The sequence below is a fragment of the Euprymna scolopes genome, chromosome 24, assembly GCF_053919585.1.
Source record: "Euprymna scolopes isolate OS-2025 chromosome 24, ASM5391958v1, whole genome shotgun sequence".
Lineage (NCBI taxonomy): Eukaryota > Metazoa > Mollusca > Cephalopoda > Sepiida > Sepiolidae > Euprymna > Euprymna scolopes.
The window spans coordinates 70,883,613-70,908,544 of NC_136505.1; the positions used below are offsets into that span (position 1 = coordinate 70,883,613).

At 30.3% G+C, this 24,932-nt stretch overlaps 1 protein-coding gene across 2 annotated transcripts in view; it reads right to left on the reverse strand.

The window, feature by feature from the left end:
* Positions 1 to 24,932, reverse strand: part of LOC145246763 (matrix metalloproteinase-14-like) — an 819,041-nt gene that overhangs the window by 25,772 nt on the left and 768,337 nt on the right. For both annotated transcript variants that reach the window (XM_080108536.1, XM_080108535.1), the window contains 2 exons: positions 14,521 to 14,725; positions 10,443 to 10,601 (listed from right to left, as the gene is read on the reverse strand). In XM_080108536.1, coding sequence (XP_079964662.1) covers positions 10,443 to 10,601; positions 14,521 to 14,725 — 364 coding nt within the window. The remainder of the gene's footprint in view (positions 1 to 10,442; positions 10,602 to 14,520; positions 14,726 to 24,932) is intronic.

Sequence of the window (24,932 nt, forward strand, 5' to 3'; positions counted from 1 at the left end):
CTCATTGTACATATTTGTTTTACATTAAATTGGGATGCCAATCATAGTATGCCAATAGGCTAAATATTGTATTGTATCAATTTATCATGAGTATCTAGTAATATATCGATTATGTGTTAACAATCATTAAAAAAAAATCCTCCATTATATTATTGAATTCGGTCACAATATAATGAATATATATATATATATGCATACATATATATATGTATATATATATATATATGTATATATATAAGATTTAAATTACATGGCATGCATACAAATAACTCAAGAGCTGATACAAAAAGATCTTGCAATTCGAAATAATGTAAAATGTAGTAGCAAAACCTTTAATTAATATATGAGACAAAAAATGATAAAACGTAACAATTATTAAATGTAGGTATAACTACTTAACTACAGTATGTAAACACAAGATTTTGTAAAGACCTTCAAAATATGTTTTACATGAGAGCAGAGTTCACAATGGTATTTTTCGTTATTTGATGAGCTTCTTAACTAAATAGAAAGAAACTAAGAACACGGGAAGCGTTCAAGCCGGTCTGTAGTGGATTCCTTGGTAACACACGTGTACCAGATTAACAAGGTATGAGGATATAGAGTGCGGAATGTCACTCAAGATTCATTTTCTCCATTCCCGAGTTATCATCATAGAGAAAGATTCCACCAAGACATTACGAAGATGGAGACATACTATCAAACTTGGCGCAAGACTTCTTCTGGATACTCTTGCGTGACATTACAAAGATGGAGACCTACTATCGCCATGATGCGAGACTTCTTCTGGATACTCTTGCGTGATATCCCGGACATAAAATACGACAATCTTCTAAGAAACAAACACTTTAGACTGTGGTACTTTGGATTGTGTAATTGTGTCATCCCAGTATATGGATTCAATCAGTGTTCTTTATCTACCCTAATTTATATGTTATAACATGTTGCACCTCTTGAAATATTCGCATATATTCTGTTTATACAAAAATCAGACTATTCCAAAGCCAGAAAACTAGAATTGGTAGAGCAAACTATTTATAAATGTGAATTCAGCACACACAAATTTACAAAATACAAATATCCCCATTATTGCCTCAGACCAAAAATGTATTTTTGTAAATCAATGTTATTCCCTTTTCTTATATATTGTTTTTCAGATTCATTTATACTTTTTACGAAGTCGGTTGCGTCATTTAAACTACACCTTTGTATAAATAGCGAAGCTTCTAGCTTTTTAATACCATAATCTATAGAGGTTGCCTCCGTTATTTTATCTTGCTGTAACCTCTATGTACATGATAATGTAATATAGTTTCAATGGAAGTGCATACATTACCATCTTAAATTATATATATATATATATATATATATATATATATATATATATATATATATATATATATATATATATATATACAGTGATGATCATATTTATTGGCACGGTAAAATAAAAGTTAAATTTTGTCTAATAAATTCTAAAAAAGGGATTAAATTAAAGAAAATAACAAAGTATATTATGTATTTTTAACTGGCCTTTCCGATGCAGCAATCGGATTTTAGAAAAAATAAATAACAAAGGAACAACAAACATAATTGCAAAAAACCCTTGTTCCAAATTATTGGCACGGCTTTGTTTTTCTTTTAGTATCAGTATAATATCAATCAATTTCCGGTTTACGTGCTTTCTGAACTTTTTTATAGCCATATTATGCTTGTTTAACGCTAATTCAGTGAATAATTTTTTTTCAGATAATTTTTAGATAGCGATTTATTTAAACTATTATAAGTGACTAAATTATAATTTTCAATCGCCATGGTTAAAACTAAGGAACACAGCGAAGACGTCAGGAAGCTTGTTGTAGCATGCCATACCAATGGGGAGGGCTATGATAAGATTTCAAAGAAGCTAAACCTTCCCAAATCCACTGTTAGAGCCATAATAAACAAGTTCAAATCGCAAGGCCACGTTATGAGGTTAGAGGGTAGAGGGAGAAAAAGGATTCTTTCCCCAAGAGATGAACGGAAAATTGTTCGACAAGTAAAACAAAACCCAAGGATCTCTGTTGGGGAGATTGTTGATGAACAGAGCACCTCTGGAGTGAATGTATCTCGACATACAGTTGGTAGAGTTTTGAAGAGAGCTGGTTTAAAAACATGTCGTCCGAGAAAGACTCCCTTATTGAAGCCTATGCACCTGAAAGCAAGGCTAGCTTTTGCAAAACGTCATATTGATAAAGATGTTGCATTCTGGAAACGTGTTCTATGGACTGACGAAACGAAAATAGAGTTATTTGGCCATAATAAAGTGTCTTATATTTACGGAAAATCTGGCGAAGCTTTCTTGCCTAAGAACACCATACCCACAGTGAAGCACGGTGGAGGCAGTTTGATGTTTTGGGGATCCTTTGCTGCCTCTGGACCAGGGCGACTTGTTAAGGTCACAGGTAGCATAAAAAAGGAAGATTATGTTAAAATATTGGATGAAAACCTAAAAGACTCTGCTAAAGAGCTCTCACTTGGTCGTCGTTGGTGGTTCATGCAAGATAATTACCCAAAGCATTCGGCTAAACTGACTAAGAAATGGCTTGAGGACAATCATATTAATGTTTTGGAGTGGCCATCACAAAGCCCAGACCTTAATCCAATTGAAAATTTATGGAGAACATTAAAATTGAGGGTAATGCAAAGGAAGCCTAAGAATCTTATTCAATTGGAGGATTATTGTCAGGAAGAGTGGGCTAAAATTACTACTGAAGAGTGCAACAACTTGGTTGTAAACTATGAAAAGCGACTGAGGAAGGTAATCAAGGCCAAAGGCTATACAATTGATTATTAAATAAATCGTGCCAATAATTTTGAACAAGGGGTTTTTGCAATTATGTTTGTTGTTCCTTTGTTATTTATTTTTTTCTAAAATCCGATTGCTGCATCGGAAAGGCCAGTTAAAAATACATAATACACTTTGTTATTTTCTTTAATTTAATCCCTTTTTTAGAATTTATTAGACAAAATTTAACTTTTATTTTACCGTGCCAATAAATATGATCATCACTGTATATATATATATATATATATATATATATATATATATATATATTTATATATATATATATATATATATATATATATTTATATATATATATATATATATTTATATATATATATATATATATATATATATATATATATTTCAGGGAGAGAGAGAGGGAGTGATTTGAAACGAGTGTACGCTGATCGATGAACTTTTCAACGTAGTTTACGGATTATGATGTAATTCGACATGAAAACATGAATAACATAGTTACGTTAGTCGACCCGCCTAGATATTTTACACAATTTATAGAATTTTATTTAGATAAAAGTCTAATCGCGTGTCGATTTTCGTAGCTATATATATTTTAATTCATGTTACCAATATATCTTAACTATATATATATATATATATATATATATATATATATATATATATATATATATATATATAAATATAATGGACGGAAGTCTCCCGAGAGCTCGTTCAGCTATCATCTCCTCAGGAGAAAATCGATAGCGTAAAATAATAATACTATGTTGAAAGTAAAGAGTTATGGGGAACTATTGCATGCGCCAAAAATTACGGGGAAACAAAAATAAAGTTTATTAACGTTTAAAAACGATTAAAATATTGGCACACCGAGGGTAATTTTTTTTTTTAAACGGGAGAAAAGATTCAAAGTTCCCCAAAGAAAAACAATGCGTAAGATGTTTCTTTCTGACGGCACAAAGAAGGTTTCCGCACCTCAATAGAGACAGACTCCAAAATCTTTAAATGGTTTCTGGAGTCCGCTCTATGTAGCACCTCGAACCATTCTAGAGCCCTGATTATTTGTTCCCGTAACAGATTGGACGCCGAACTCGATAAGATCAGGGAAATATTCATCAATAATGGTTATCCTGTTGACCTTATTGATGACTGTATTTTCAAAAAATTTAGCGAATTTAAAATCCGCTAAAAAGTTTGGACATTTGAAATGCCCGGTTTATTTAAAATTACCGTGGATTGGGGAAAAGAGTATCAGACTTTCCAAATAGATTCGCAGAAGTATTTACGACTTCTTTTATTCTGTGTCATTGCGTTTGGTATATACTGCGAGACCTGCTTTTCCTTCTTCTCGCAAGGATACTTTGCCTTACATCCAAAATAGCAATATTATTTATCAATTTAAATGGCAGTGCGATGCTGGTTATTTTGGGCTAACATCCTTTCATCTTTTGACTCGTATAAACCAGCAGGTTCCATCGAAGATAAGACAAGGGAGGATGGGGTCTGGTAGTCTCCCTCCTTCTGCAGCCTTGGACTCTGCTATTGGCCATCATTTGGTTAACAACCCGTGCTGCGCCGATAGATACAAAATTGAATGGTTCGAGGTGCTACATAGAGCGGACTCCAGAAACCATTTAAAGGTTTTGGAGTCTGTCTCTATTGCGGTGCGGAAACCTTCTTTGTGCCGGCAGAAAGAAACATCATACGCATTGTTTCTCTTTGGGGAACTTTGAATCTTTTCTCACGTTTTTTAAATTTTTTTCACTCTCTCTGTGCCAATATTTTAATCGTTTTTTAAACGTTAATACATTTTGTTTCAGTATCCCCGTAATTTTGGGCGCATTCAATAGTTCCCCATCAGAACTCTTTACTTTCGACATAATATTATTATTTTACGCTATCGATGTTCTCCTGATGAGATGATAGCTGAACGAGCTCTCGAGAGACTTCCGCCCATTATATTAAAACTGTATTTAAATTCTGTACCTCTAAACATGTATATAAATATATATATATATATATATATATATATATATATATATATATAGTTTTGACATTAAATAACACGTATATATATATATATTAGTATACATATAAGTATATATATATATTAGTATGCATATAAGTATATATATATTAGTATGCATATAAGTATATATATATATTAGTATGCATATAAGTATATATATATATATTAGTATGCATATAAGTATATATATATTAGTATGCATATAAGTATATATATACGCTGTACTTAATGTAAAATCGATACCTTCTATGTAAGCTAAGAACATAGTCACTCCAGCTAAACACTATATAAAAATTAAAAATCTTGCGGGGTAACCCGACTTTTCCAGTGATTGCATAGCGATCAACGAATATTTCGCACTCCCATATATTTATGATTATCGAATTTGAGGAAATTGCCCATTTTTCAATCAATTCGGTGGATAGCTATCTCACAGTGAGTATTTTAAAATACTTTCAACCCTGCATTGCACTATGGAGAATGTACTTTCGATTTCATAAAATTAGTTGTATATATAATAGCTGGAATTTAAGTTTAAATGCAAAAGGGCAGCATCATAATAAATTTTGCTCCAAAGAGAAACCTCTATTTCAAAGTCGCCGCCGTTTTATAGGCGAACCTACTGTTGATTTTGTATGCCTGGTTTTGCTGGTTGTGCCGTGATAATAGCTGGAATGTATATGTAAAATGCCAAAAATCAAGTATCATTATAAAATTGTACTTTGAACAGAAACGTTTACCTTGAACGAGCCCTTGTCACATATAAGAATTTAGTCTTGTTTACATTTGTCGGGCGTTCCGAATTGTGTGGCATAAAAGCATCTGGATCCACTTGTTGTAACAGTATTTGTAATGGTTTAACTTTGATTAAAATCGCCTCTTCCTTTCTTTCATCGAATTATTGCGATTATTGATCATCTATAATTATGGAATACATTCTGACGTAAAACCTAAGAACACTGGCTGACACATGGAGTAGCTTCATGTGCACTTTCATATTTTCGGCCCACTCGTTTTCGAGGGCATAGGAACAAACTTATCCAAACACAACATTCCTTTTACATAATAGTAGAGATAGAGGTACGCAATTCTATTAATAGTATTTGTAGTATTTGTAGTTTACATAACTATAAACTCGGCGTCACATCGCTTTATAGAGAAGTATATAAATATAAGAATATAATTAAATGAAGATAAATTAAGATAGAGAGAAGTATAAACCTATAGAATGTGAATTTGAACAAGATCTGTGATATCAGAAAAATAAAATTTCCATAATATTAATTGGAGAGTTTTGTAAAAAAAGAAAAAAAAATGCTCTAGATAAGCATGCATCAACATATATAAGAACACGTCTGGAGGACGGTCATTGATAACCACATATCTTTCTGATAATAGCACGCAATATAATCAATTCTTGACTCGACTAATAAAATAGCAGGTTTAAAAAAGAACGAAAAAACATGGGCGGTTATTCATCAATATTGTCCCCTTCAAGTATGGTTCGTTTATTCCGACGTTTGCATATAATTGGAGAATATTCTCTTAGTAGTATTTTACTTCGATCGATACATGAAATATCAGTATCACTTCTTCATTGGTAAATCTTTATTATTATTTATTAATTATCGAGCCAAGACAACAGTGCAGTATCTGGTCGGATGCTGGACTTCAATTTTTCAATCATAAGTCAGTGTAGGAGAACTCCTTCTAGAATGAGAAAGTTTTTTATTACCAGAGTGGCACTTATTGAGAAACTGGATTTCTCGTCATTAAAAACCGACCTTGTTTCTAACTCTGTAAATAGAGTAAAGTAAATAGGAATATTATTTAGCGGTAAGTAAGCATTCACTAAGAATAAAACAATTTAAATGCAGATCGTTGCGATCGACTTGTAACAGATTCTTGGTAGCATTTTTCCATGTGAATTTTTCCGTGAAATTAACACCAATAGATGTGCTTACTTGATCGATGAATTTAGTACTTAAAATACATTCCGCATCTACATATACAGTAGCTAACATTTTGTCTGCTGATAATTGTGCCCTTAGTCCTTTTAGACAGCTTCACCTGCTTCTTCTCTGCAGCAGATTTAACATTGTAGGGAAGTCGTTCATTCATCTTCTATTCATTATTACCTATTGATGCAAGATCTTCTTCTCTGTTACGTTGAATCAATTGCCATCGAAATTCTTTATCACTAACGTGGTGTTTTTGTTTCTACTGAGAAGAAACACTGTGCCAACTTTAAGCACACAACTTTAAACACACAATATAAAACATTAGATGTAAAATACAGAATACGCGGTGTTTAAGATGCATCTCATTATGTATTCTGATATCTTATTCATTTTCAAATGACGAGTAAAATCAAATATATTTTTTAAAAGGTTTTCTGGTAAACTGTGGCGAATATATTTTAAACGTAATATGCCTCCATACCAAGGTTTAAATAAAAACAACTGCATCATTTTTCGGAAAAGCCGACCCCAGATAACAGTTATCAATACAGTATTTATAATACCATTCATATCGGAAACCTCTGTTTATGCATACATGAGATTGAAATATTACTATCTTTTACAAAATTTTTAAGAGCAGGTAACGGTAAATCTATCTAATTAGTGCATTAAAATAATAATATTGTGCTATAAAATCACTCATTTAAAAGTAAGTTAAATACAAATAGAATTATCTTAATTTAGTTTTATTGAACTATGCAATATATTATAGATACACATTCCATTTATTTATTATGGTATTTAAATGCTTTAAAATAGTTTAAACGGTGTATTTCTAAGCGTTTTTTTAAAGATGTATGGTTTTAAATTTGTTACTTGACGATATTTATTGATTTTGTTCTATGAATGCATTGTTTATTCTAAGCATGTCCATGATTAGAACAGCTCGTTCCCTGTTTTTACTTACGTCCTTTATTAAGAAGTAACACATTGTTTAGATATCAGAATGATTCTTTTTGAATTTGTTTTTCGGTGTAACTTTTATTGTGCGTTGCCTATATTATATTATCAATTGTAAAACATGTGTTTCATCCTTTATATTATGCTATAAAAGCAAATACTTTTTTTCTATTGGGATACTTGGTAGTGAGTATTCCGTTACCGCTCTCTTAGCGAAGCTTATTGCCATTTTTCGCAGTGGACCAATGAATCATCTATGCCAATGTGAACATCAACTTTTTCAAAATTATTTTAATATGAAACACGATTTATTTATTATCCATCTCTATCACACCCAATCTGCACAGACATACACATACACACACATTCTCTAAAATTCACATATTTTCAGAAGACGATATTTTCGACAATATATTTATGATAGAAATGTACATATATCTTAGTGTTTCTAGTTTAAATACATACATAAACATCTATGTTATCGTTCTGATTATGTCTATTCATTGTTGATGGACGCAGTTGCTTTAATAATTCATGTTTACCCAAAATATATTTTTTTAAATGTCTATTCACTTTTCATTTGCTTATACATTTTTTTTTCTTTTTGCACCAATTGCTAATTTACGTTATGCCTACTTACCAAACGCAAAACCTGCTCAGATGTAGCATATAATACGAATATTAATGTAATAGTAAAAAACGAAAAATCTAAAATAAGTAAATATAATATTTCATTATTTAGAAAATGATATGTTGACATTAATCCTCACAAATGAATTCGGTTTTAATATTTTCCTGCTATTTTTTGTCTCTACCGATCTGTTTTTCTCCCCTAATTTTGTTATTTGGATTTTTGTTTTATCTCTTTTGTGTTGTTTTACAATTTAAATGTGCTCCTTTAATTTACCTTTTTCATTACCGTAATCCTGTTGCTTGCCTGTTTATAGGCATTATTCGGCAATATACCTTTTCACTTATTTACTGCAACGTTTTCTTCAGAACTGCGTTATTTTTCTTGTTTTTACTTTTAATCGAAATATTCGCAATTTATATATTTTTGTTGTTTCCTAATTTTTTTAAATCATTTCGGTTGTTTTAGTCATACTTTGTTTTATCTTTATAATCTTCATTCTTCCTCTAGATTTTATTTATTCATCTATCACATCAGAATTTTACCTTTTTCTCCCTGTGTCGATTCTTAGGTGATTTCCCAAGTGCTAATCACTACCTTCAACGCAACCATTGAGTTTCCGATGCAACAACTTATTTCTTTTATAGCACTATTTTCGCTGGATTTTCTGTTGTCTTTCCAGAATAGCCAAACTATTGTCTGTTCAATGCACGCCATTCCCGCGAGTTGTATGTTTATTTAATTACTGAATTCTCTTTTGATTCCACATATATTTTCCTCATGCTTTTGATACGAACATGTGTTATAGGCAATGTCTGCCTATATTGCATTGCCGTTTTTGTTTGATCATTCCACATTACTTCGCTATTTAAATTTATTTCCTTCATTGTTTGTAGTCTTTATCCTTTTTTTATTTTATCAATTTTCCGTTATTTTATTAATTTGTGTATTAATAAAATAGGTTATATTTGCTTCTGTTATTATTAACGCGGCCGCTTTTTTTCTTCCTTATTCTCTAATTTATCCGTTAAATCACCAAGTAATTATTTCATTTTTTCACTTTATTTATTAGATTTATATAGACAAGCATTTTTAGTATGAATCTATATTGCACTTTATTTATTAGATTTATATATTTTTTATATATTTTTTTAGTATTAATCTATATAATGAGTATTTGTCTTTCTTTCACTATCTTATACATGCAAATGTTATACCAATATTATAAAAAATGTTTCATAGTATTGAATTGAACTGTAAATTCTAGAACTGTTTCAGCTGTATTACGTTTTTCATAATCTATGAATTAATTAATTTCAAACAAACACAAAAAATCACCGTAAATTGGTGTAAACGATGTGCCAGGTTTGAAGTTTATTGATTGTAAAAAAAATTATGTAATGTTAAAATTAATTAACAGCTAAAATCTATGATAATTCCAGGCTCAGGATAGACTATTTGCAGATCGCTATAATAACCATTAATTCATGTAAACAAAACAGTAAGAAACATTCGCTGTCAAAATAATTATTTATTATATATTATTTTAATAAGCAATATTTTGTTAAGTGTTTTAAGATCGAAATCCCATAAACAGCCAAGACAATATTTCATATCATGTGATCTGATTTTTTAAGGCAAACTAAAAAGGTTACGAATGATTAGAAATTATAATAAAACTATCGTCCCTTTTAATATATATGTTGTTTTAGCTTTGGAATACTATAATTACATTTATGCTGGAAGTGCATGTAATATTACCATGACGTATATATATATATATATATATATATATATATATATATATATATATATATTAATTAATTATTTCATGACAGTGTAACATATTGTGTATAGAAACAACAGTATACATATTGAGTATAGAAATATAATATTTTATATACGTACATATATATATATATATATATGTATACGTATGTGTGTGTGTGTTTGATCGCGTTTTTTGTTGTTTTTTTCTTTTTTGTTATATGACTTATACATATATATCTCATATGCGTTCAGCAGTAAATAATTAACAAAAAAAAAATAATTTCTTACCGTAAAGTCCTTGAACTGCGGCTATATCATCCCTGCTTAACTTGAAATTCGGTATATAGCCTCGGTAGAAAGGGGCCATCAGGGCGTTCCTTACGTCTGAGTGGGCAAGACCCAGTGAGTGGCCAATCTCATGAGCGGCCACCTGGAATAAGTTCACCCCTGCAGGTAAACATATAAGAGATATATTTAATAAAATTGTAATTTATACACATGCTATTTCTAATATGTCTTACAATATGTATTTTACTGATGATATGTAACACAGATACACATATATTTTCCACTCTATGGAAACAATCACTCGAATACAGATAGCACATGCACACCCGCATGAAGATCACACACACATATATATTAATATATATATATATATATATATATATATATATATATATATATATATATAGTCATCCATATACAGTTCTGTGTCGTTATATCATAACTCATCAGTTCGGCTAGACAAGAACCTCTCCGTAGCCCGGGATCGACCATACAATCATCGAGTTGATATTCACAGCACTACTCCCAAGGCCCGGAAAAGTCCCTCATAAAGTTCCTATTAAAGAAGCGAATGCCAATCGCTTCACAGTGCCTAAACTGATAGCTTATTTACAAACAAACAGACAGTGAGCTTCGCTAAATAACAAAACGAAGCATCGTATATATATATATATATATATATATATATATATATATATATATATATATATATATATATATATAGTAATTTATAAAAAATATATGGCGACTAAGCTAAACTGAATATCCTGCGTTTCATCAACTGTAGGATTCGTCAGGCTTATGCGCGAATTTTGTGGTTGCTTCTTATTTTTATATATGTTGAAGATTTCTAGTTAGCCAATCATCTTTCTAGTATCCACCGCGCCCCCTCCTATCAGCCAATGGGCATGAATTTTATGGAACAAAGGATCTGTTTTAGAACTAGGTTAGTGGTTTAAGGTAGACCTTTTCCCTCCTTTGTTTATATATATGAATATACCTATGTGTACACACACACATTCACACACATGTGCATATATATATACATATATGTGTGATCGTTTATGTATATTCATGTTTATTTAATTTATTTATTTGTTTGTTTTCTTTTGTTATTGTTAATTTTAAAGCTATTTTGTATCGCTATTCTAGAGTGAGCTTTATTTTGTGAACACGGTTGTTTGCTATTTCTCGTCTACAGTTTAATAGATTTTGAGGTTCTTTAAAGTACAGGATAGCACATTTTTCATGGAGGCATAATTTACATGGGTCGTTTAAGTGTCTGCATGTGGTAGCTTGTCTCATTATATTCCATTCGGCTACCGGCGAATGTCCGCTTTCTTTGAGTTCCCAGTATTTATTCGGGTTTTAAAATCTAAGGAAGTCATGCCTATGTAATATTTCTTGTTATTCGGGTTTTCTTTCGCAAATATTGCTGCTTGATAAACTACACTTTTTGTTAGGCATTTATTTTGGACTGGGCAATGTGTGCGGTGTCTACAATTGCATTTATCTTGTTCGTTATTATTATTATTATTATTATTATTATTATTATTATTATTATTATTATTTATGGTATGGTTGTTCTTGTCCGGGGTTGGTTTGTTATTATTATTATTATTATTATTATTATTATTATTATTATTATTATTATTATTATTATTATTATTATTCCTGCTAGTGTAGGTTTTATTTCTGTCATGGTGTCTACTTTTTTATTGTGTATTTTGTTGTTGTTTACATTGTTTTCATTTATAAAACACATTCCTAACTCGATCGTAAGTAGACTCAGTAATAACTCAAGCGATGAAAATGCATTTTACAGGTCAACCAATATCTACGAAACAGCCCTAAAAAATAGAAGATACAAACATATCGATATTAAATATAAGCAACAAAACACCAACAACTATAATAAAAGTAAAAATAGAAGAAAAAGAACTATAATTTGGTATACGGCCCCATACAATCAAATGTTAAAAACAAAACTTGGCAAGACATTTCTAGATCTTATTCAAAAACACTTTCCCGCAACCAACCCCTTACTCAATAAAAATACCTTGAAGTTATCTTACAGTTGTTGCGAAAATTTAGAGATGATAATACAAGCACATAATAACAAAATACTAAATGAAAACAATGTAAACAACAACAAAATAAACAATAAAAAAGTAGACACCATGATAGAAATAATACCAACACTAGCAGAAATAATAATAATAATAATAATAATAATAATAATAATAATAATAATAATAATAATAATAATAATGATAAAATAAAAAAACAACCCCGGACAAGAACAACCATACCATAAATAATAATAATAATAATAATAATAATAATAATAATAACGAACAAGATAAATGCAATTGTAGACACCGCACACATTGCCCAGTCCAAAATAAATGCCTAACAAAAAGTGTAGTTTATCAAGCAGCAATATTTGCGAAAGAAAACCCGAATAACAAGAAATATTACATAGGCATGACTTCCTTAGATTTTAAAACCCGATACTATGACCACAAAACTACCTTCAAAAATAAAAAAAACACCGTATAAAAACAATACTAGCGAATAAATACTGGGAACTCAAAGAAAGCGGACATTCACCGGTAGTCGAATGGAATATAATGAGACAAGCTACCACATGCAGACACTTAGCCGACCCATGTAAATTATGCCTCCATGAAAAATGTGCTATCCTGTACTTTAAAGAACCTCAAAATCTATTAAACTGTAGACGAGAAATAGCAAACAACTGTGTTCACAAAATAAAACTCACTCTGGGATAACGATACAAAATAGCTTTAAAACTAACAATAACAATAGAAAACAAACAAATAAATAAATTAAATAAACATGAATATACATAAACGATCACACATATATGTATATATGTGTGTGCATGTGTGTGTGTACACATAGGTATATTCATATATAAAAAAGGAGGGAAAACATCTACCTTAAACCACTAACCTAGTTCTAAAACAGATCTTTGTTCGATAAAATGCATGCTTATTGGCTGATAGGAGGGGGCGCGGTGGATACTAGAAAGATGATTGGCCAACTAGAAATCCTCAACATATATAAAAACAAGAAGCAACCACAAAATTCGCGCATAAGCCTGACGAATCCTACAGTGGATGAAACCCAGAATATTTAGTGTAGCTTAGTCGCCATATATATTTCATAAATTACTAACTAGCTCTACCTACGTGTTGAGCACTTTTGAAGTAAATACTTAAAGTTTACGCATAAATCTATACTTTCGTATATTAAATTTATGTGAGTAAATGAAGTAGTTATATGTATGTGTGTGTGTGTTTGTATACATACAGTACATAAAATTAGAAAAACGGATGAAACTTGCCAAAAATAATGCAGATGCATAAATATATACACGTCCACGTTTCTGATTAAATTATACGCATAATTTAATCATACTGATATCAATTTTACTATAGTAAACTCATCAATATAATGAGAAAATTGAAAATCTGTTCACAAACCAGGTAAAAGGATCGAATAGTTTAGTAAATAAATGGCATTAAGGATACTTTTTTGTACACATTTTAGCTCATTGGGATAACAACAGGATTAGACACGTTTCTCTAAACCTTGCCACACCTGTTTCGAGGGGAAAGTTTATTGCTTGCAGGCTGAAGCACCCCGTCTCAGGAACGCCGACAGGGAGGCTCAGGAAATTTTTACTAGGCAAGCGTGCTTCTCATATAGGAGAGCTTGTTGACACCCCACTTTCCTGACCTTGTCTCACATAATGCTGTTGTTCCAAATTATTATATAACAAATATTGCATCACTTTTAAAATACAAATTTCTGATTTCAAAAAGTTCCATATATTCAATATATTTGCATAGGCTAATGTTATAGTTTGGTAATGCATTCAAACGTGAGGTTTACATTTTATTCTCATCTAACAACATCGTATATCAGGAAAAATGCGAAAATTATAGCAGAAAAATATATGTATCGAAGACTTACGCGTGTCACTGTATACACTATATATGCAGGCATACTCACTATTATTGAAATATTTAATGAACAAATAGCTTACCTTGACGGCTTCCTACAGTCCAGGGCTCCGAATCATCAAAGTGAGCGTCCCCTCCAAACTGTGGGAAGAAAGCATGTGCTAGTGTTCCACCTGAACCGTCAAACGGATGTCTGTCTCCGTGATGTTTTTGTGCAAACAGAACCTCGATATCCACCGGATCTGTATGTCTTTGTACGAATCGTAGTGACGTCACTTCACTCCACACCTGTAGGATATAACAAGCAAAACTACTTTAAATATTAGAAAAATATTGTCAAATATTGTTACTTTTTAATTAATAGTTCATTCTGACATGAATGCAGTATTATAAAAGATAGTATTACATGGTAAATATTAATAATCAATTTATTGCATACATTTCTACATGTAAAATAAAATAAAATAAAAGGTCCGCCTCGGAGCTTATCTATTATCTATCATATCTCTATCTCTCTCCCCGGTCTCTCTGTCACTCTCTCTCTCTCTCTCTCTCTCTCTCTCTCTCTCTATATATATATATATATATATATATATATATATATATATATATATATATATATATGAACAAGTAGTAAAAATTAAGTTTACAAGCAAAACGCTTCTGTAAAAACAAGGGAATATAAATATTAATATATATGTATTAATACCAATCAAAACGAAAAGCGCAATATAATCAAAATAACTTGTCATAGAATAATACTATTTAAGACTGTAAATTATAGCTTACAAGAATTTGTTTTTCAGCAGGATACTCAAAAAAGAAATATTTAGAGTTTCCTACTCCACGAAGTTTAAGAGAAAGTCATACTTTACATTAGAAGAAAGTTATTATCAAACGAATCTTATAGCGAAGCTATGAATAAAGGAATGGATACCAACATTTCGTGAAATGGGAAAATGAAATAAAAATTAAAGGATTAAAAGACCAGCTTAACGGATATAGAATCGCAATGTTTTACCAAAGCAAAATAGTCTAAAGAGTCAATGTTTTAATATGAAAAAAAAAGATTCATAAAGTAAACAAATAGATCCAAATTCCAAATTCAAAATGTGTGGAATCCAAGTTTATAGAGAGATTCCGTTTGCAAGGGAAATAATTCCCAACGCGCATTTAGGTAAAAATACATTTCGTATAAACAATTGAATTCATACAAAAACTATCGCTTACCAAAAAATAAAATGAACAACATTTACGTAAAACGTGATACGTTAGTAGTCGTGCGAGATAGCCCGGCGGAAGAGGTTTAGGCTTGTTATCATGGGTTCCGATTAAGATTCTCGCAAGATTCAGCCACTCTATGAAATTGTAGACGACGAAACACGTGTCAGTCGATGTTTTAAAAACAATACATACGTGGATCGTAATTTGGGGATACCAAATTATCAAAGGGAAAATTATTCCTTACTCATATTTAGGTAAAAATGCATTTTCGTATAAATAATTGAATTAATTCAAAAGTATTACTAAAACAAATAAACACCCCACACACACACACACTATATATATATATATATATATATATATATATATATATATATATATATATATGTGTGTGTGTGTGGGGGGCCTACTGACGTCAAGCTACCTGTTCTAATTCTAACTGACGCTTAATTAACTGTTTCAGCACCCCATGATGTCCAGATACTCGGCTTTCATGATGTTCAGCTTTCAGTCCAAATGCCCACCGACCTTCTTCTACCTGCTCCAGTTTTACTGACCTCCAGCCGTTACAGAGCCTTCTGTCCCCGCATCAATGCACCACTGACGTCCAGCTGTCCAGACCAATGTTCAGTGACGTTCGGCTACCTAAATCAGCCTGCAATGTTATCAACGTACATGCTATGGTGGCCACCGACGTTAGACTACCCGTGTCAATGCCACTGACTTCTGGTTACTCGTTCAGAAGCCCGCTTATGCACGTCTACAAGCTCCCGCATCAAACAACGTGTATGCTATGAAGTCAGTTTCAGGCAAACTATCCTACCTCCGGACGCAAGCATCTCAACATAGCTTGGCCCAGTTATGTCCATGCTGATTCTGAATCTGTTGCGGTACATTTCCGTTTTTTATTGGTGAAAAAAATACGATACACATCGTCTTTAATCAAACATTGCGGTTGTCTTCCTTCTTTGATACTATCGTAACATCTTTGTCTTGTGTCTAATTTGTTAGTGATATGGTCGATTGGCACCCTCATTTTTCTCAGCCATTTCAACTATTTTATAGTTTTAAATGTTTGCACACGTATGTCGAAACATCTTTTTTTCAACGGTAATTTGTTAATAGAACTAATAGGTTTTATATCATGCTCATTGCTATAGAAATCAACATTGGGTAGTCAATTGAATGCTTGAAAAAGTAAGAGAATATTATTGGCAAAATAATATGCATGCAATGGTAGTTTTAAATAAGACCTGGACAATTTCCAATTTGAGAATGTGCGTATTAATCAGATTATGAATAAAGCATCAGCTAGAAAAGATAGATGCACCACCTGACTAATTCAATATAAAATCATAATAAAACATAAGGAAATTTAATAGGAACTTATACATTTTTCTTGATGTTAACGCACACATATATATATACACATCCTTATCCAGAAAAACCGGGAAAAAATAACTCCGTCGTGTTCAACCAGACGTGCTTGAATAATGTATTACTGCAAAAATATAGAAACGTATATGCATATATATGTTTATATGTATATATGTAAATATATATGGAAATATATGGATATATATGGATATAAATATATATATATATACATATGTATTTATATACATACAATTTTTCAAAAAATGACAGTATCCTCCATTTCTAGATTAATTATAAATTTACGTTTAAATATAGCGTTTCCAACGATAATAAACTGGCAATTATAAATTCATCAGAGTTTCATTTCAAATAATATAAATAATTATTTCCACCATTAAGTGACAACTTTTAACAACACGCCAAGAAATATGTGGACTAAGATAAGAATTAACTTTAAAAACGGTCGAAAAAAATTATTAGAAATATTAAAATATTTTCTCTTAACTTTACTTTTCCACCCTATTTTTTAAAGTTTATTTATCAACAGAAAAGAATATCTGCTTTAATACAAAAATGCTACTTTATTATTGTGTCTTTACCTCCACCATCCGCATTTTTTGTGGATAAGGAGACTTTGTTTAAATTTAAAAACAAATATTTTTATAAAATTATTGTTCAAGAGATATTGTCTATTTCAATAAAACATCGGTTCCCTAACGAGTTTAAAAACTATTGACTTTGTTGTTTTTTCCTTTGAAACTGATTTTCAATTCAAAAATTATGAATCGTTTTACTCAATATTGAAATAGCTCTAGAACACCTATACCTCTCGAGTTTATTATATATCTACATTAAACGGGAACTGTCTTTCTTTTAATGTTATTAGTGAATTTCCTAATACATTAAATTGACTCTGCTCTTTAGACTCTGGCTCTAATTCCCCCAAAATTATGTATATATATATATATATATATATATATATATATATATATATATAAAGTAAAAGATGGTCATACATATTTTGAAGACACTTATTTTTAAAGTAAAATTAAAATGGGAATTTGAAAACTTTGAAGTCTCGAATATAATGATAAGATCATTTTTATTTTCCGACTTTTTTGTAAGTCAAATATTTTGCTAATACAAAGCCTAATCAGAGTCGAAAGTCCGGTTCGCGAATTTCTTTGTTCTTTTTCTTCATTTTATTGTTATGGCGAAGAGAAGAGAATTTACGTGTTGTTAGGTAATTTCAAGTGTATAACGCTTCTCTTCGCCAAAGCACCAACATTAAAAAGAAACAAATATTCACGAAACGGACTTTCGACCCTGATAAGGCTATGTATTAGCGAAATATCGGACTTACAAAAAAATCAGTAAATAAAAATGAGTTTATCATTATATTCGACACTTCAAAGTTTTCAAATTCCCATTTTAATTTTACTTTAAGTATAAGTGTCTTCAAAAAGTATATGGCCATCTTTAACTTTAAATCCCGTTCGAAACTGGAGCATTATACACTTGAAATCACCGGAACAACACGTAAATTCTCTTATCTTCGCCATAACACCAAAATGAAGAAAAATAAAATAAAATTCACAAACCAGACTTTCGACCTTGATGAGGCTATGTATTAGCGACATATCGGACTTACAAAAAAAAACAGTAAATAAAAATGATTTTATCATTATATTCGACACTTCAAAGTTTTCAAATTCCCATTTTGATATATATATATATATATATATATATATATATATATATATATATATATATAATGCATGTACTAAAATACAGAGATCCCCAGCAAATCAATTTAAATATCTTTTTTTATATATTTGAAGCAAATCAAAATGTTGCAGAATTGAAAACATCACTGTCTTTCTTATTTTAACATTCATAAACAAAATAGCAGACTTTCCATTAATATCTGTTCTCTATTACCATCAAATTTAAGGCAATATTTCATAAAAACTTAAATATAACAAAATATGTCCAGGACCGCTGCGAGGATGGTTGGCTCTATCTAAGTTGCTACTTATTCCTGAAAACATCCTGCAACTCTATAACGCATCTATTCGCTCATGTATGGAATATTGTTGTCACATTAGGACTGGTGTATCTGCTACTAGTTACTCACTCTTGAACAGGGTTCAATGAGATTCGCCAATCTGCTAGGTCCTGAACTTTTATCTAAGCTTCAGTATCCGTCCCATCGACGAAATGTTTCATCCCGTCTGTCTATTTTATAGGTATTTTAATGGTGGATGCTGCAACGAACTATAAGCACTTGTACTCTCTCGATGTAAGTACCCCGACAAACCTGGCCGGCAGCTAAATCCCACCTCTACAGAGTGGATATCCCTAGGTGTAAGAAAGTTTCTCCTCCAATAATTTCTTCCCCAGAGCTTCTAGACTTTGGAACTCCTTTTCAGGATTCTGCTTTTCCCAACTGTACTAGCGTGCAGAATTTCAAGTATAATGTGAACATACATCTTGCTGCTCATGTCTTTTCATAATACCCCTTTAACCCCTCTATTTCCAAGTGACACTCTGCCTTGTTTGGAATGAAAATTGAATTACAAGTACACCTCTTAGGTGTTGTCTACTACATAATTAAACTATGATAAATTTTAAAGATATTTTTATATATCGACATTATTCTAATATTATCTACAGAATTCTGTTTAATTATCCTGGAAGTGTTAAAATATATGCGTTTTAGAGGTACGTATAAAGCCTAATCTTTCCAAACAAGGAAGGGATATTCCGAAAAGTAAAGCTTTTAAAATATTGTGTCTGAAACTCCGATATGTGATGAGATCACTCATTATAAAGACCTGACCAGCGTGTCATAGCAAGAGGTCTACAAAATGGGCTAAAAACTCATTTGTGAAAATTCAAGATGAATCAGCATCTTTATACGTCGGTCTTTTATATCTGCATCTGTTTGTGGCATGAAATACTTGCAATGCTCTTTACGCGAATCCAATTTATCAGTGTGGAAAAAATTGCTAATATGCATGTGCGGCATGCAGTCTTTAATTACTTGAATGCTTTTCCGATGTTATGTAATGAATGTCTCACAACAGGCATATTATATAGAGTTTATGTCATTGAGTAAAATACGACATCTGTATAACATAAAAATAAAGGGGGTTTTAAATATAGCTACACCGTATATGTAAAAAATTTATAAAACTAAACCAAATCTTTAATAATCAGCAAATTATGTAAAATGCTTTCTTAATAACTTAATAACTTAATAATAAAACATTAAACTATGCAGTCAAGTAGATCGTATTACTTAAAGCTTTTTAATATTTATATAATAAATGCAGAAAACGAATACATACCTTACTGAAGCATTAAAATAAATAAAATTCTCTAATAAGATATTATATTTATAAATAAATTATATAACCGTTATCTATAAATATAAGCAATATCTAAATATGTTATTATCGATTAAGTCTTAGTAGTGATATGCAATATACGATGACATTAATAAAAATTCAAATCTACAAAAAATATTTATATCATTTTAGATTTACTAAAAGATAATAATATCAAGAAATTTATTAGCTATACGAATTTATTTATTACACGTAATATATTAAATGTATATTATCAATGTAAAATACCAAATTATTAAATAATTATACTGAAACAATAATAATGGTAACAGTAATATTTTATATTATAATAAGTACTTACTCTTACATCATAACTAGCAGGACCCGTGGAAATTCAACAGAATGCGTATTTATTTCATCAACAATCATGCTTTGAGAAAGCTGATATTTTTCTGGATAGCGCTTAAAATTAGATTATATACAGGAACAATATTAACACTGCAAGGTTGCTTTTATTAATATTTCTATGAAAATATTGTCCATAGTATCTTTAATCAAATTTGACCCAAATAAAATAAATAATAAGTACTGGTAGTTATTCAGAAGGAAATGTTTTGCTGCATACTTCAATAAAAAATATGGCAAAATCATATTGTAAGCGACAATTTTAATTTACTCTTCAACCTCAATACATCTTAACACACGATGTTATTCTGGTTTTACGTAAACTTTCGCTGATTTTTCTTCGGTGAGTACCGCTGCGCGTCGAAATTACTACCGGTCCGTTTCTCAGAAAATTACAACAATTATGCTATATCATTATAAGGATATTCGAAAGAAATCTAATCTAAGGGGAAGTCATTCATTTATATCGTCGTCCAATGTTAGCAGGTTGACACCTTTACATCTAAATTTCTGAAATTTATCCTGTTTTGAAGCAGTTCAGCCTTAAGAAATATTATTGGTCTTTTTCAAATATTGTGGTACAGACTACTATAAAAATGGGCAAGCAGAATATAAAATAGATAATAAGTATATTTGAAATCAAGTCTACATTAAAAAATGGTAAAAATTATAACGTTATCAAGGTTGCGAGATATGCATTTTAAAGTCAAATTTCGTTGACGCAGTCTGAAACCAGTTTTCGTTCTAAAATTTAAATGAATGTTTTAAAAATCGTAACGTATGGACAAATAGAAAGTAACAGACAGAATACCATATAGATAAACAAGTACATACTACTGATAAATACACTGATACTACTACTATTACTAATAATAACGACAGTAAGAAATAGAAATGAAAAAGAAGAAAAATGATTTTAAAAACACTTAAGTATTTCTATATAATTACAAATAAAAATCTAAAAGTAGGAATATGTATATATATATATATATATATGTATGTATATATATATATATATATATATATATATATATATATATATATATATATATATATATATATATAATCGATGGAAAAATATTTATTTTAAAAATATTTTCATGCAGTTAAATGTCACGGTAATTATATTAGAAAGCATTTATGAATTATGCTTGTATATATTCTTTTTATGATTTACAAAAGCATTAATAAAAACATTGTAGAAAATTAATATATTATAATAAATAAGACCTATAGTGTGACTACGACGTACGCTGAATTTATGCGATTCAATGATGCTGTATTTATGCGATTTAATGACGTAGATTTCATAAGATATAATATTACTTTAGTGTAATGTATTCATGCATTGAATCCATTTCAAGCATATAATTAACACTAAACTTTATTTAAAAGTACATGGAAAAGTGACAAAACTGAATTATATTTTAAATTACTGCCGGGCAACATTGTATATATACACATACGCACATATGCATACACACGCACGCGCGCGCACGCCCACACACACGCGCATACATACATACATATATATATATATATATATATATATATATAATTGTAAGGAATATAGTTTATTCACAGAAATTCCGATTCCTAGTCTGTTATAATTAAAACACGTAGTCGAATTTGCTTTCTGCTTCTGTTCGATATTTTGGGGAAAATATTTTGAGTTAATCTTCTTAATGCTAATCCACTTTAATGCCACTTAACGCTTGAATGCTTTAGCAGCTTAAGTAATTAATTCAGGTCGATGATAATTTGAATTTGTGTTTGTATGTGTTTTTTTTTAATGTCAATTTCTTTTCTAACCTGATTATATAACGTCAGAATTAAGCAAAGAGTATTTGCCACAACCATGTTTATCAAATAGGCAGTTACATAATTATTTTATACAGATGAATTGTTATAATTCATCTTTATCTTTTTCTTATATATTTCTGGTAGTAGTATGCCGTCAATTATGAAGGTCGAATAACTGCCTTAGATTCAGCCGGTAAGCTCTATAACTTCATGATTTTTATTCTGTAATGCGTATAATGCCCCAGTGTATAGTCACAATTCAAAATCCTTGCGTTAAACTATAATTACTACAACATGTAGTTCCACTTTAAGCCGGGTTATTTTTGTTATTCCCCTTATTAATGTCATATACGATTCTGGGAACGACATACTAATATTCGAACATCCGTGCACAAGGTGTACTCTAGTAAGTCTTTTTAAACTCATAGTTCAAGCCCATTATTAATCTATTTGTCTACTCTCCACCTCACTCTTTTCAAATACGATATACCTTCTTCACCAACTCGCCCCTTTACGTGACACAAAACGTAATGCAGTTGGAAATTTCTACTTTTCTAAATATAGATGCACGAATTATAAATGCTCATCATACTTACAAGGCTGATTCGGTCTATTATGTCATTTAAGTGTCATTTTTATAGGCATGTTAAGGATAAATGCGCAAAATAATGCTGTACGATACATACGAACACTTTTATGATAAAATGCACCAATCAGATTCCCAAATACACACAACCAAGCAATTATTATGAGCATTTATATACTAGGTTAATTTAAAAAAAAATGTATTGTATTATCACACATATTGTGGACTATTTAAAACTAGTAGTGAAGCTTAAATAATTACAAAGCAAGTTATGCATCTAAATATATAACTCAAAATAAATGTAATTTAAGGTAAGAGAGTACATAAAAGAAATCTACAAAAGAGAGATGAATTGATGCTAATAATCATACTATAATCGCGGTATTGTGCCGTGGAAAAATTATGCTTAAACTTATGCATGTTTTAACCGATAATTTCACGAAGGTGAACTTTGCCAACATCCTGAGTTTATGCAATTTTTGTAACTTTACTTACACGATGTCACCCGTGTAAATATCCTACATATTTCGACTTACATATGTTTGGTATATACTACGATTCGTGTATGTCTATCTCTGCACGATAATGCACTAAATATATATAATTGTAATGTTTATTAATGTCCTAAACACGACTACATTATAATGAAATACAAAGTAACACTGACTTTTTTATCCCAATATTTTTTTATCAAGATAATTTAATTATCTTCTACTGATAATAGCCTATACTTAACTGAAATTAAATTGATAAATAAGGCCGCTCTTATACAGGTTTATGTTACAGAACTGAAACGAAGTCAAATAATGTAGACAAACAAGCTGACATGTATACGTGTAATCATACAAAAAGGAATACTGACATGGCATCCATCTATCAAAATAAATAACTTCTGTTGAATTCAAAGTAAATGTCATAGCGTAACTATTAGTTAACCATCTGTATTTTAATTAAATTAGCATAGTAATGCAAGTTACTATTTTCATGCTTACGCATAACTATGTGTAAACTAACAGAGCGAATACTATTTAAAGCACAACCATAACAAACAACAACAACAATAATAATAATAATAATAATAATAATAATAATAATAATAATAATAATTATAATAATAATAATAGGAAAAACTCTGAAATCGAAAATCACATAAAAAACTAGAAAGCTTATTTATTAGTTAAACTCTATTGGATCCTTCTATACAAACAAGCATTTAAACAGTGCTTAGATGCAGTATGTATTCAAATGCGGAATGTTGTTCATCGAACGTAAACACTTGTATTTGCCTTCAAAACACCGTTATGCAAACTTCTAGAGAAACTACATTGAAAGCAAATACAATTATCTCTATTTGACAAGCAAAACTAAAGTCTGTGTGTGAACCGGAATTATTGATACAAACCCCATTTTAATTTAAATCCAGTCCAAATAGAGCAACGTTATATACATTTCGAAGAATATATTTCTTTATAAAACGGATTTAAAAATGCATTCATGCAACAATATTGTTTCCTTAGTGTTAAGAAAATTGACAGGAATTAGAAAGTGGGCAAATACGAAGTTCGAGATATATTATCTAATCAGTACACAAATAAAAAAATAGTCGAAAAAAGCAAACACCGTATAGAACATATATATATATATATATATATATATATATATATATATATATATATATATATCCATATATATGTACCCACATATATATATATATATATATTTTTTTTTTAATTCAATTTTCACCCCA